Genomic DNA, 14278 nt, shown 5'->3' on the forward strand with positions numbered 1-14278 from the left:
AAAGAATGTCCCAAAGAATTAACTATACACTTACTTTGCATTGACAAGGATGATCAACATTAAGAAATAAATAAAGAATGGATCTGCTTGTTGTAGATATCCATCCCATATTGCCTGAGTGACTTCAGCTGAACAGTAGTATGAGAAGAGGCTTCCAAGCTAAAAGTTTGGAAAATAATGTGAGAAAAAGCAATTACCAGGAACAATCTTACCAGGAATACATTTTTAATAGAGATACAAGGTATCTAAAAGAAAATAAACCCAACAAAATTATGATAAAACCTACATCTGAACAATGTACTGAAGGATGGTTCTAACCTCTAACCAAGTTTAAAGGAAACAGTGCACAATACTACAGATTATCTTTGAATAAATATGACTATTGTGAAGGCAAAGTTGCTGTACACTGCCAGCCTTGCAAATTCAAGCACAGATAACACAATCAAGCTGGAGTACTGTTTAGCTCACAGCCACTGCTAAATACCAATTATACCAACAAGACAATCATAAGAGAATATATTTACTCAAATAGCATAGCAATTAGGGCTTTGAAAGGATCCTGCAAACATAATTATTTTTATTTTCCACAGCAGAATTGGGCTAATTGAACATGGTTGCACGTTAGTTTGACAACATCTCTTACTTAGCATTATGATGCTTTATGATTGAGTAATTAAACATTTGCAAGCATCAGAAAATTTTCATTACCATTTAAGAAACTCTGCCTGTTCCCGTGCTCCCATTTGAAAATACATCCTCTCTGATATACAAAGTTCAAAGCAGATAAAAGGTAGGAACTTCTTACTACACATGCCAGATTTACAATCACACCTAACTCAAATGCATACCCCCCTGACTTCACTGGGCTCTTACTGTACTTGCTGATGCACACAAATTCCACATACATTCACAAATCTATCAACACAGCTACAGCTTTCAAAAGCTTTAAAACACTACCATGGAATATTTCAACACTTCCTAGTATAGTTTTATAGCAGAAGGTAGATCTATTCAACTCTGGCTCAAATGCAACTGAAGACAAAACATCCATGAACAAGATGACAATGGCAGGTCTCAGTATGATGTTTATATACTTTTAAGTATTAGTGATACACCTATATAGACAGGTTGTTCACAGATGAAACAGAGGATTTTACTGTAATCTCAGTATATAAAATGAAACTTAAGATTTTTTCCTAAAATTGTACACCAAGAAGGATGGTGTTGAGGACTGGCAGCTACATCAGCTTCCTTCACTACCACCTTTCAGAGAGAAGATTCTTTTTCTAATTAAGTTTCAAAATTTGAGGAAACAACTTCAAAGAATTTTTTTATGTACTAAGGAAAATTCTATTAAAAAATGGAAATTGAGTGACAAAAAAGGACCTGATTTCTCTTTTGAAGGCTCATGAGACTGGCAAAAGGCAGATTTTGAGAATGTGAAAATTTTTCCTAGACACATTTTTATACTAAAATTGGCAGCAGCCTTAAAAAAGAACAAACAAAAAACACCCCACAGACAGACCTCACAGTTTAATAATTAATTCATTTTCACTTCTTTACCTGAAAATTCACAAGGTTGAAAAAAAATTTTACATAGCCAATGAGTATGAAAGAAGAATCCAGGAAAGTTCATGGATCAAAGTCTTCTCTACTAAATTACAGACTTTGCCTGTGCAAGCACAGTATCATGATTTTTGTATTGCATATACTAAGTAGTTTTGATACAAAAATTTTGTTGTAGTCCTGCTACACAAAATTTATCAAAATGATTGAGGTGAGAATCTTTGTAACTACCCATAATCTGAGGTAGTTTTGAAGAGAAAATGACTAATGCTTCAAAAGCTGTAAAATATATGTGTCTAAATTCTAAAAGACATACATATATGCCTTAGCAGGGAGGTTTCTAAAACAATTCATTCTACAGCTTTAAAATACCTGTTCGACTGATGTTACCCACATCTACAACATACAGCTGCCCACAATCAAAACTAACTTTTTGCTTCTTGAGCACATCAGCTGTTCTCATTCTTCCTTACTCCAAGAAGTTCCTAGTATCATTGGCTCAATAAGGACTCACCAAGTACAATAAAAATGTGACATTAACAAGCCCTCATACCTCATGCAAAACACTAAAGAAAAAAAGCCCACACTATAAAAAAACATGCAATTTATTTTAATATATGCAGTTCTAATTGCTTGTACTACTCTTCCATAAACTGACAACATCTACTTAAATTTTAACAGAAATTTATTTTTCATTATGTTTCCCTACTTTCACTTTATTACCCAGTTGAGTGCATATGAATCCGGAGTCATCTTCTTGGTATCAAGAAAGGAGCAGAGTTCAGGCTCATGGTACTGAAGCAACAGTCTGAATAGATGAAAGGGTCTTCCCTTCATAAAACAATCCCTAGAAAGTAGCAATGAAAACAATCAACTCCCCTGTAATATTGCAGTTTTCAGACTTACAGTAGCAATTCTTTAGTATCTGTGATCATGTAATTTCCTGTACATTGGTCTTTTAGTTCATAGGGACTGATCATGAAGTCAACTTGCCTCAGAATCAAAAAACCAACCAATCAAATCAAACCAACAAAAACCCACAAACAATGAAACCCCCACTAAATTATCAAGGCAGCAGAATGAAATACTGCTCCACAGATTATATAATACAGAAGTATTTAAAACAGATTTAAATCTCAAAACAAGTCTAGCATGGTACCAATGGAGCAGAGATTCACTGATCTCCTGTAAATTGCCTTTCTATGTCTTCCATTCTCCCAGTGAGGAGAAAAAAACCAGGAAACAGTCTACATCTCACTGAAACACCATCTAGATTCCTCCTGAGAAGCTGAAATAGCAGCTTCTCTGCAAACCTTCTACAGCTGAAGCACAAGGGTTGTGTGGCCACATCCACACTATCCCCACACAGCTCACAGAGCCCAAGAGTGTTTCAGAGCAGAAAGGGACAAGAGCTGAGTCAAGTGACAGGACTGATAAATGCTTGCTTCCTGCCTCTATGGCAAACATGCATTTTTCATATTTTGGGCACATATCCATCAGCCAGGCTGGAATCTCTTCTCCAGGCAATCAGACTAAGATCTTTAATTACAGACTATCCAGCCTTGCTGAAGCGTCATGGTGCTCCAATATTCTTAAAAACTTACTTTAGTAAGAGCACCTACATATCAGCATGAAAAGCTCAAAATTGTCATTAAAAATATCTAGCAACTTAAAAGAAAAATCAAAATCAGTCCCTACTCAAAAGAACACAAGGAAAATATTAACTACTTCTAAAGAGATTTTGAGACTTCATTAGTGCTTATGAATTACCGTTTGTGAAGGGAGAGAAGTATTTTAGATATCGAAACTGCTAGGAAAGGGAACAAAAAACCACCTTCACATAACCTATGTGAATTAGTTCATAAAAAATGAATTTTTGATATTGCATGAAAGGATAGCTCTTTAAAAGGCATATTGAATCTAGATCAGTCACATCACTCAGCTAACTCTTTGTATTTTAAGCCAACCCAATCATCTCCTGGATTTCAAACCAACAGGTATTGAAATTGATGATCATATGAAAGAATCTGACAACACAGCTCAGAACAGTGCTCCTCTAGCCAAAACCAACATGCCTATCTTTCAGAGAATACTTCTACTGCCAATAAAAATAGCACATATGGAAAAGAAAGAGTTTTACCTTGGAATGAATTTATTCATGATAGCATAGAAGCAGTTGTACAAATCACTGCGGGGCAAGTGAAGGTGCACCAGAGGTTTGAGCAGATGTATCCAGCCAAGGCAGGAACTGTATTTAACATTGCGTGATTTACAATAAAAAGTAATAACAGACTCAATATCCAAAGTTAATACTGACTTCTCTTCTTCTGGCACTGATAACTGGTCTGAAATAAGCACAGGAATACAAACTGGGTTAAAAGCTTTTCAAAGAAATTAGATGAGATTATTTCATAGCACAATTGCACCAATAGGGACCGATTGGAGAAAAAAATTCAGCAAAACCAGAAAAACAAAAAGGTGGCTGTTTGGATTAAATTCTTATAGAAAGGCATTAAAAAAGGTATCAGAATACAAGTGATTTTATAAACCCAGCAGGATAAGACATTTAAATAACACAACAACAGGATGAAAGAAGTTTGGGGTTTCCAGGATCTGTACAAAAGAACGAGGCAGATTCTTTCAATGCACAGAATGCTCCTCTTCTACTCCTATTTGATGTGCTCAGCACACAACTCAGGCTCAACTCTACAATAAATTCATTGGAATTTCACAGATCAACACAGATCAACCCACAATGCATACCTTCAATTCCTCAAAAGCTGACTGACATGTAAATTTATCTAAATCAGAAGTTTGAGATCAGCTAGGCTTCCAGACTTAAATTTTAGCATTAACTTACAAATCACTTTTTTTATATCCAGGATGGGGAACAGAGACCTGTACACACTAGATTAACATAGTGGCATTAAATTTCTAGAAAACATCTTTCCCCCTCAGTTACAAGAAGACCACGAGTCTCATTCCTGTTAGTAGATTTTTTTATTACAGATGTCTTTAATACTTTCCCATCAAGAATATTGACAAGCCAGTCAATGTTTGGCATTCTTTTTCTCTATCTCGCAGAAAAATGAAACAGTACATAAAGTTCACATTTCCAAGAGGATATGCTTAAAATTTGGAGACTACTTGATATGTTAAAACATTGAAATAGAGGCATTTAATCCAACAAAAAACTGAAGTCTCCATAAAACCTTCTTTCTGAAGTAACTTTACATTTGATTAAATCCTTACATATCAGAAAATATTTGCCAATAAATATGAAAAGAGAACTATCAGACACTGAAACGCTTAATTTTGTATGTTATGAATATAATCAGAAGATTTTGCATCTTCCTAAAGAGAGACTGTGATTTAAAAAGAGAGTGGAAATTCCACACCCATGTCTTTCCTTTACAGGACAGAGAGAAGGAAAATAACTCCTAGATTTTAGGGCTAGAACTGCATTTCAGAAATGGTAGGTATGTATGCATGCAACAACTCCATCCTCTGCCCTAACTTTCAATTGCACAAGAATAAATAAAATGATAGGTAATAAAATAGAAGATTCTCTTATAGAAGTTCTGAGATGTATCCTGATTTATGAGTCAGCATTGCTTCCACCCATAGATCACATACCAATGCTGTTGCATCATGTCAGGGGTTTTACCAGTCCTGTGCTGAGCTGCCAAGCAGATCCTGTGGCAGCTCCTTGCAAACATACCAGATTATTATTTCCTTTGTCCTGGCAGCACCTTGCTTGCACAAACACAGCCTTTCATTTTTTGCTGAAAATGCTATTAAAAACTATCTTTCTTTAAAATAGTTTTTGAAGCCCAAAACATTTAATATATTTCTTCTCTCAAATGCTATATGCATTTTCATGCTCCAACAGGTTTTCAGATTCAGAACCAGACCTTTGACAAATAAAAACTGGAAAGACACTAAATAAAGAATGTCTGCTTTAAAAGATGGAGCTTGGAAAACAATTGCCATTTTTTTATCTCACAAAGCTTTCTGACTATGCAAACTATCATTTACAAGCTAATACTTTGAACCCCCATGATGTCACCCACCCAGAGTCTGTGTACAGGTAAGATACTATTGTTTTCTTACTGATTTTTATCTGCTCTTTCATCTTCCTCCAAAATGTAAACATCATTCAGATCATTTAATTGAAATAGTCTTAAGACACCTGAGAATACAGAAGTTTTCAAACTGATGGTCTAAATGTAACAGAACTTACCGATTAGCTCTTGGCAATCCTTATGAATTATACTCTGCTCAGGTAGGTCTAAGGAGCCATCCCAGGATGCTAGGCTGTCCCCCTTTCCTACAACATTAAGTGCAATCTGAAAATAAAAACAGAAAGCCCTCTAAATATTTTAGTGTCTTTTTGCAGTTGTTCAATTACTGAACTCAGAAATTAAAAAAAACCAAAACAAAAAAAAAAGAGAACTATTCTTAAACGGACCCAACATAGATGCAGATGAAAATTCCAGTACATCTCTTCTGTAGAGATGCCTGGCAATTAAATCTTTTACCTCAAATGAAACTTCAGGTATTTCCTGCTTCTTGATTTAAGCTCATTTTTACCTTCCAGACTTTGGCCCTTAGATCAGCAGGCAACTGCCTTCCTTGAATGATGTTTCTCACAGTTTCAAGATCACAGCCTCCTTCGTCTAGAGCGTCTGCAAGATCTTTTATCCTAAAATAATGAGATGTAATTAAAAAAATTAATTCTACTATTTTTCTATGTTTATGTAGACTGAAGGCTATTGTCAGGCAAATCCCACACATATGCAAAAGTATAAGACAACTTGGAAATTACTAAGAAGAAATACTTGCAAAATGTTATTTATTCCTCTACTTTAAAGCTGCTCATTCAACTTGTAATTCCATTCAACTTACATACAAGAAAAAAAAGTTTGCTTTTTTGTTTTCATTAAGTGACAAGGTTGCAAAATGTATCATAAAAATGCAAATTTAGTTGCAGTTTACAGCTTTCAGCAACTTTCAATTTCAGCAAGTTTTCACACACACACAGCACAAATATTACACCTAAATCAGATGGTGGAGTTATCCTAAATAAAATATTAGATGGCCTAGAAAACAACACTTATTTCAAAGGTTTAGAACAGTCAGCTTTTAACCTCACCTTCCCTGAAACAGGAAAAGACCTTTTAGTCAAACTCAAATTCATTTAACTATACAGTTGTGGTATTTCAAGTGTGGACATATGCACAAATCTGAATTAACATATACAAAAATGTTAATAATCTAGAGAGTAGCAAAACACACAAATTGACAAGACAAACACAAATGATGACTGCTGTAGTAAGACAACAAAAGTTCACAAGTGTTATAGATAAGAAAAAATTCAGCATTCAGGAATGATTACTTTACAATCTCTCTGACAGCTCCTGCAGCCTGGTTCAATGTTTCCATGCTGTCAGTAATGGGAGAACCACATCTGATGATTTCAGGATTTCAATATCATGTAGCAGAGCAGTGGCAAAACAGGTTCACTGGAAAAATAGCAATGGCAGTGACACACAGGTCCCACAGGCAAAACTTCTCCCTTGCAATATCCTCTTAATTCTTCTCTACTTGCTCTGACATCTGCCTTAAGAAAAGCTTTCTTCAGTTTCCTGGTGAGTTACACACACATCCAGGGGGTTTATAGACAGAGCAAAAGAAAAGGATTGTTTCTCTAGGATAGATATTCACCAGGAAGATGCATTCCTGGTGAATGACACATCTATTTATACACATGGAGTAACAGATGTTAAAGTGTTATCAGTATAATTCTCAATTAGTCCATGACTACTATGTAGTCAATTCAAACAGCCACAGGAAAAAATGTCAGCTGTTGAACTCTTGTCTGATTTAACTTCCATATAGCCACAACTAAATCCTTGGTATAGAAGTTCACAGGTTTGGTCTCCTGAAAACTTCAAATACACATTTCTAATTTTCTGTGACAAAAAGATTAAAATCTCAGATCTGGAAGAAGGTATGCAAATACTTAGCTAGCTTTACTCAAGAGTTCTCAGAGTATTTACAGGTCTGCAGAGTCAGCATCTTCCTTGCATTGCGTCAGGCAGTTTCTTTGTCACCACTTTTTGGTCTGCATTTTAAATCATATTTCAAATATACACTGGGGCACAACTCCATTTTTTTCAAGTAATTTTGCAAATCTGGATGAAAGAAAGCATAGATTACAAAGAGAATGACTTGCCTTATTTTCTCACATTTTTAGTATTATAAAAAAAGAAGAAAAAAAATCCCAAAGTCTGTTTCGTATAGGGTTACAGGTTGCATAAGTTGCCAATTCCTTTCCTGAGACAGAAACAGAGGGGAAGCACACTTGTACTTCAATCACCTATTTTGTTGCCCAGTTGTGTACATAATGTTCAATGCCTGAAAAGTTACATGAATGAATCAGTTAGACTTGAATAAAAATCAAGTATTTCCAGGACATTTACACAAAGAGACCTCCTAGCTCTCAGTGGAACTGCATGAACTCTAGGATGATCTAGCTTTAACAGAAGCCAACATCAAACATCAGCTGGAGAGAATGAGGTGCTCTTAGACACACTGCACATTTCTGTGAACACTGTGTAAGAAAAACAGACTAGAGAGCAACAGCCAGGTCTTGAACTACAACTAGCTGCTGCACCTATATCCAAGTATTAAACAGGCATGTGGAAATGAATGCAACAGCTGTGTACACGTTCCATTTCAAGTAGAAAGATCTTAAATTATAATACTTAACTTTGTTTCTATGTCACCCAAAGAAACTATTTTGAGAACAAGAAAGTAATTTTTACTTGAAACAACACTTAAAACTACACCTGCACTAATTACAGAATCACCTGGCAAAAAATGTTTCACAAATGCACAAGTACAAATTCTACCAGTTACTAATATCCAGCATTCAAGAAGCCGTGCATGTAACACCAACTTTAACATGTTATCTGCAAATGTGTGCTTCTGCTGCTTGACAATATCCTACCACTTGCAAAAACTTCCTCCAAGTGCTGTCACCCCCACTTTCTACACTGTAAAGATGAGAGACAAATGCCAGTTTTACTGCTTCACCTCACAAAGCAGGACACTGACATGTCCATCTGCCATGTGATGCATTCCCAACAAGGAGTTAAGTGAAATAACAGCAGGGGGGAAAATGCTTTGTTCTGCTGTGATTCAATTAGGTGCTCATTTCCTCCATCAGCTGCAAGATTGCTCACAGACTGCAAGAAAGGACTTCTCAAAGATTAAGCAAATTCTTTTCTAATAAACTTTCTGTTCAGGCTAACTTGCAAAGTAAAAAACATGAAAGTGATTTCAACACTTAAAACACGAGTGGACATGTGTTTAACTTATTTCTGTCAGTTGTTCTATAAATATTCCACTGAATTGCTAGCAATCTGGATCCTTGTCTCTCATGAGTGAAGAGCAGCTAGGAAGTCTTCTGTTCACATGGATAATGATTACACTTATTTTGAACAGAAAGCAGCACTTCTCCCTGTGTGAAAACCCTTCCAGACCTGAACATCTGTACTTTCTGCTCTGCCATGGTTTCACTGCCCATCTCTAGGTGCCACTCAAAATTTTGGTTAGATGTGTGGAATTCCAGCCTACACCAAAGCCATGGCCTGAAAGGTAAATGTTCCCACATGATATACTGTTCAAAATGCCATAATACAAAATGCTTCTATTAGTGCATCTGCAGTAAATTTCCATGCTTAGAGAAGGATCTCTTACATTCATGCCAGTCTGGTGACATATTAGAATCAACAAGTAGTTGTCTTCACAGACATTAAACATGAACAGGTTCTTTTTTAACTTAAGATGTGTAAGCTGGTGGCAAGAAAAGCTGAATTCCCAACAGTAGATCAATTTAAGTATTTTTTTCTAAGTATTATTTATACTGAGATACTTGGTAATCACTCATAAATACAAGAGAAGGGATTAGAAGTGTGGGATGTGAACAGTAGGAAAAAGATAATAGTAAATGATCAATAAACTACATGAAGTGTTAAGAATACTACAATCAATTTCATACTTTTATAGAAGGTATTACTACAGTTCCTATTTTTAATTCAAGATTTTCCTGACTCCCAGGAAAAAGCCTCAACAAGAGCTATATTGAATTGAAATTAATGAGTGTTTGTTCTCTACTGAAAACAAACAAACAAAAATCAATCCCTCACATTTGCTTCAAAATATCCATTGTATCCAGCACACCACTGAACCATCCATTTATTCTCCAATAGAATTTTGGAGAAAAACAATTCCCTGACTTTTTTTCTTCAATTTCACACTTAACTGGAAAGGACTTCTCTGTTCATGAGCTTTCAGAAGAAATACTACTGCTCCAAGTACCAATTAGCCAGATTGTGAGAACTGGAAGGATATATGGAAACTAGGTTTGTCACCTTGTTGTCTTAGGCAGTTGCAGTGCATTTTGGGACCCTTAAAATGAGTTATTCCAATGCAAAGTTAAATGTACAGGAACAATTCCATCTGTGGTTACAGTTATATTTAGTTACTTCAGGTCCAGATTTCCCAAGTACAGTTCTTAAAAATTACTAATTGATCAAGTTTCCTGAAGCTTGAGTATTAAACATCTGCAAAAAGGTTTTAGAAATTAATTCATAACCATTAATCTGTTTGAAAATCTGAACAAGACAAATAAGGTCCAAATCATCGATTTCCTTGATAAATGAGGCAAGAAAAATCTATAACTTCCAACTACAAACATTTTAACTAACAACAAGCCATCTTATTTGTGTCTATACAGTCTACTGACTAGATGTATTGCATTGACAGAAATTATGATTAAAATAAATAAGCAGACCAAAAAAAAAAGATTTTACAGCAGTTTGAAAGCAGCCTGCCTCCTTTGTCTTTGATAGCATTCTTAGCTTTGGACAGAAATGTCTTCCAGAACAAAACAGTGCTGGCAATTTCTCAAATTAGCTTTTGAGTATATGCCAAATAGCTCAAAAGAAGCATTTAGCGAACAAGGTCTACCTGATTTTGCTCAGTTTTAAATCAAAAGTGCTGATAACAACTTCTTATATTTACTGAAGAAAAAAACCTGCACTCTTATCTTTCTCTATACCTAAGTTTGGGCTGGTGGTGATGCTGGGTTTTCTTTTTATTTTGATTGTGCAGTGGCAAGGTTCCCTGGTTTTTGTTGAGCAAAACACCAAGCAATCAGCGCAGATGTTGTGGGGTTTAATTAATAATTAGTTTGTGACACTTCCCCCCACTCAAACCATTCAAACTAGCACCACATGACAAGTTAACACAGGGAAAACAAATAGGGAATTTTATGTTAGTGAGCACATCTGGGTTCATCACACTCAAGGTGCTGCAACAGCCTCTGAGCACAAAACTCCATCTGCCTTTTAATCCTCCTAAGGAAGTGAAGAGAGGACACAGGATCAGCACTGCCAGTTGTGCTCCCAATAGAGCTCAGGCATACAAATGTGTCATTATATGTTTGGGTAGTTTTAAAATTTGAAATCTTATATACGTCAAAATATGACAGTGTAGTAATTTATATCAAAAAGCTCTTTCAACAACATCTGTTCACAGCATTGAAATATGAATACAAGACAGTGCTTTAAATCCATAAATGAAAAAGTAAATACTCCACTGAAACTGGTTTTTAAACAAAAACCAAAACAGGAAAACAAACCCAAAAGCCACGTGAAGTTCCTAAGCAAGCAATAAGGAATGCAATTTTGTCACTCACAGCACACACCTCTAGTAACAGGATGCACTCTCACATATAAATATAGCATCTAAGCATATAAACTTTTTAATTGTTCCCATAAAGTGTTAAATCTGTTTAACACTTTAAGACTTAAAGACTTACATTTGTTTTAACAAATGCCTTCAAGTTTGCATTTTCTAGTATCATCAGCATATAAAATTGACTATAGTTTTGAAGCTGCCAATCAGAATATAAACAATGCAGGCTGTGCCTTGAAAGTGGAAACACACTCATCCCCATTCTCAACAGAAATTCTAGAGAAGTTGATTGTGATCTGGGAGACAGCAATATTATTCCAATATTAGTAATGGAAGTCATCTCAAGTATTTTTTTCAGAGGTATTTGAGGTATGGTTCTTATTTAATGTACAGGGTTATATTTCAGTGTTGAGAGGGCACTGTCAGGGAGTCCATCCCTCACTCTGTAATTAAATGGCTCAACAGTCAGGCCTTTATTTAGAAATAATGCTTATGAAACACTGTGCTTATAGAAAGGATTCAATAAATTTTGAGGCTATAACTAAAAGAAAATACCCAAGAATAAAAAGTGACACCAACTAACTTCCATTTTCTAGTTAATTATACAAAGTTGTTTTAACCAAGAGGTGTATTTGTGGAACCAAACTAGACAAAGTAAAGTTTACACCTACAACTGTGTGTGTGTTCTGGCTTCTTTACGGTGACATAACTAAGCACAAGAAACTTTGAATCTGCCACATCAAACAGAGCCTAAAAGCAAAACCTTGGAAATTATTGGAACTCACATTGGAAATGATCATAAAAAGCAGATCTCTAAAGTAACTGCTTGAAAAGCATATACGTGGAAAGGACAAAGAGCAATGGTGTGGCACAGAGCCACAGAAAGAAATCACATGCAATGCAGAAGCGCAAAGACAAAAACAAAGTGGAGACGCAAATGGAGATGCTGGGTGCAGTAAGAATAGCTTCAGTGTTTAAACACAATGTTTATTTAAGCCTCGGCAATCTTGAGTGAATACGCATGCAACGAATACTAAAATCACATCACTGTTACCATCAAAATGATCCTATACACGCTCCAGAAATAGCCTCTATTCTTGTCCTAGGGGTTCAACGTAAAATCCATTATAAGTAATAGCTGTGCTAAAGGAAGGTGGTGAGCAAAATCATTCAGAAAACGAGGCAGGACCCACTGCTGTCACCTGTTCCTGCGAGCAGGAATGCAGCGAAACGGGAAGCTGAACTGAACAAAGCAACTCCACTCCAGGCAGACTCCCGGAGCAGCTCCTACCGCATATTAAAGCTGTCATTTTAAACTGGAGCAACCGCGTGGCTCCAGGCTGGGCACGGCCTTCGTTTTGTGTCTCGCCCGTGTTTTGACGGGCCCCTTTCTCTCCGGGGACCCGGAGCCGCCGAGCACCGGCGGCGTTTGCGGGGGCTCCTGGCGGGCTCCCAGCGCGACCCCAGCGCGGCGCGTCCCGGGGGGAGAGCGGCGGCGGGCGGGGCCCTTCAGCCTCTCTCCGCTGTCTCCGCTGCGGAGGGGAGGGAGGCGAGCGGCAGGGAGAGCGCCCACACCCCCGTAACTCACCAGCTGCCCGGCGGCGGCGTCTCTTCTCCTTCCGCCATAGCTGTTGACGTGCCCGCTCGCCCGGCCGTAAAGCGCGCTCGGGAGGCGTTCCCTGCCTGAGGCCGCTCCTCCCGGAGCCGTCCCCGCCTTCCCGGCCGCCGTGCCCGCCTTCCCGGCCGCCGGGCTGAGGGCGCGGGCCGCAAAGCGCGGAAGCCGGGCAGGGGCGGCCTCTGAGGGAGCGGCCGCGCAGCGCCCCTGGAGTAGGGCAGGGGAGTCGCTCTGCCGGAGATTCGAATGTTTTAGGTTTTCATAAAGCTGAACTGCTCTGCCTGATGTGGGTTTGGTTATTAAGTGACTTCCCCTACAGTGTTTAATGTGCCACAGGTTGGATGTACTCTGCGAGTGCGGAAATTGACAAGTTTCACGCAGTTTCCAAGAGCTGCAAATCACTCGGTGACGTCCATTAGCAACCCTGGGTAGATCAATACTAATACTCTGTTAAGCATGTCCCTTACCCACCTGCATCCTCAAAGGGGGAAAAAATAATATACTTTAATGGAAGTTGAGAAAAATCCTTGTAGCGTGTTATTCACGGAATAACAGTGCCGCCTTACGGGGGATTCCAGTCCTTACACTGGTCTGTTTCACTTCCAGAAGTGCTCGACTCGGGATGTGCTCCAGCCGGTCACGCCCAGGCTGAGCGGGACGGCTCCTGCGGGAAGGGATCCAGGATGGGCACGCTCGCCCTGCAGGTTGCGCTGCCAAAGGGCCGGGAACAGCCGTTCCAAGGCAACGCGCACCCCCTGCAGGCACCTATCAGTTCCTCGGCAAAGATTCCGTCAATTACCTTAACCAAGAAAGGAGGTATTTGACAGTGTGCAAGCGGGTTGAGGCAATTAAGCGAATGTTGTGAAGAACGGGGTAATAGTTTGAATTCCTTTCCTCTTTCTCTCGCGTCTGTATTTTCCACTAAAAAAAAAAAAAGATAGAAGGGGAACAAGGAAAAGAGATTCACAGCATGCATTTAAAAGCTTTCTTCTCTTTCAGAAGACTCTTGTGTAAGAAGCAATCTCAGCTGTGGCACCGGCCGGGCCCGGGGCAGGGCCGGCCCCCGGCAGAGCAGGGCACGCCCGCTCGGCCCGGCGCGCAGCGCGCAGGCGCGGCGGCGTTGGTGGCGGCATGGGCGACACGCTGGAGGAGCCGTGGTGGGACAGCGAGCCCGGGACGGGCGGCACGCCAGGTACTGCTCTGCCCGGGCGCCCTCCGCACGCTGGGATTGATGCATTTTGCCTAAGAGCCAGCCCCCCCAACCTCCTTTCCTGCCCTCCTTCCTTTTCGTTGGATTCGGGGTGTTTTTTCCACTTCCCCTCTCCGCCT

At 38.7% G+C, this 14278-nt stretch overlaps 2 protein-coding genes across 6 annotated transcripts in view; one reads left to right on the forward strand and one right to left on the reverse strand.

Annotated features, from left to right (window-relative positions):
* The window catches only part of TBC1D23 (TBC1 domain family member 23), a 31585-nt gene extending 18583 nt beyond the window's left edge, over positions 1-13002 (reverse strand). For 2 of the 4 annotated variants that reach the window (XM_064725595.1, XM_064725586.1), the window contains exons 1-6: positions 6965-7071; positions 6160-6271; positions 5810-5915; positions 3707-3911; positions 2290-2413; positions 35-159 (exon numbers count right to left, since the gene is read on the reverse strand). In XM_064725595.1, coding sequence (XP_064581665.1) covers positions 35-159; positions 2290-2413; positions 3707-3911; positions 5810-5915; positions 6160-6271; positions 6965-7011 — 719 coding nt within the window. In that variant the 5' untranslated portion in view covers positions 7012-7071. Of the gene's footprint in view, positions 1-34; positions 160-2289; positions 2414-3706; positions 3912-5809; positions 5916-6159; positions 6272-6964; positions 7072-12922 lie in introns of those variants that run through there. The other 2 variants (XM_064725612.1, XM_064725604.1) reach the window with 2 other exon arrangements.
* Positions 13003-13252: 250 nt separating this feature from the next.
* CMSS1 (cms1 ribosomal small subunit homolog) overlaps positions 13253-14278 on the forward strand; it is a 223665-nt gene continuing 222639 nt past the window's right edge. Inside the window, exons 1-3 of one of the 2 annotated variants that reach the window (XM_064725681.1) lie at positions 13253-13377; positions 13556-13765; positions 13949-14141. In XM_064725681.1, coding sequence (XP_064581751.1) covers positions 14081-14141 — 61 coding nt within the window. In that variant the 5' untranslated portion in view covers positions 13253-13377; positions 13556-13765; positions 13949-14080. The remainder of the gene's footprint in view (positions 13378-13555; positions 13766-13948; positions 14142-14278) is intronic. The other variant, XM_064725691.1, reaches the window with a different exon arrangement.

The sequence above is a fragment of the Zonotrichia leucophrys genome, chromosome 1, assembly GCF_028769735.1.
Source record: "Zonotrichia leucophrys gambelii isolate GWCS_2022_RI chromosome 1, RI_Zleu_2.0, whole genome shotgun sequence".
NCBI classification, from domain to species: Eukaryota; Metazoa; Chordata; class Aves; order Passeriformes; family Passerellidae; genus Zonotrichia; species Zonotrichia leucophrys.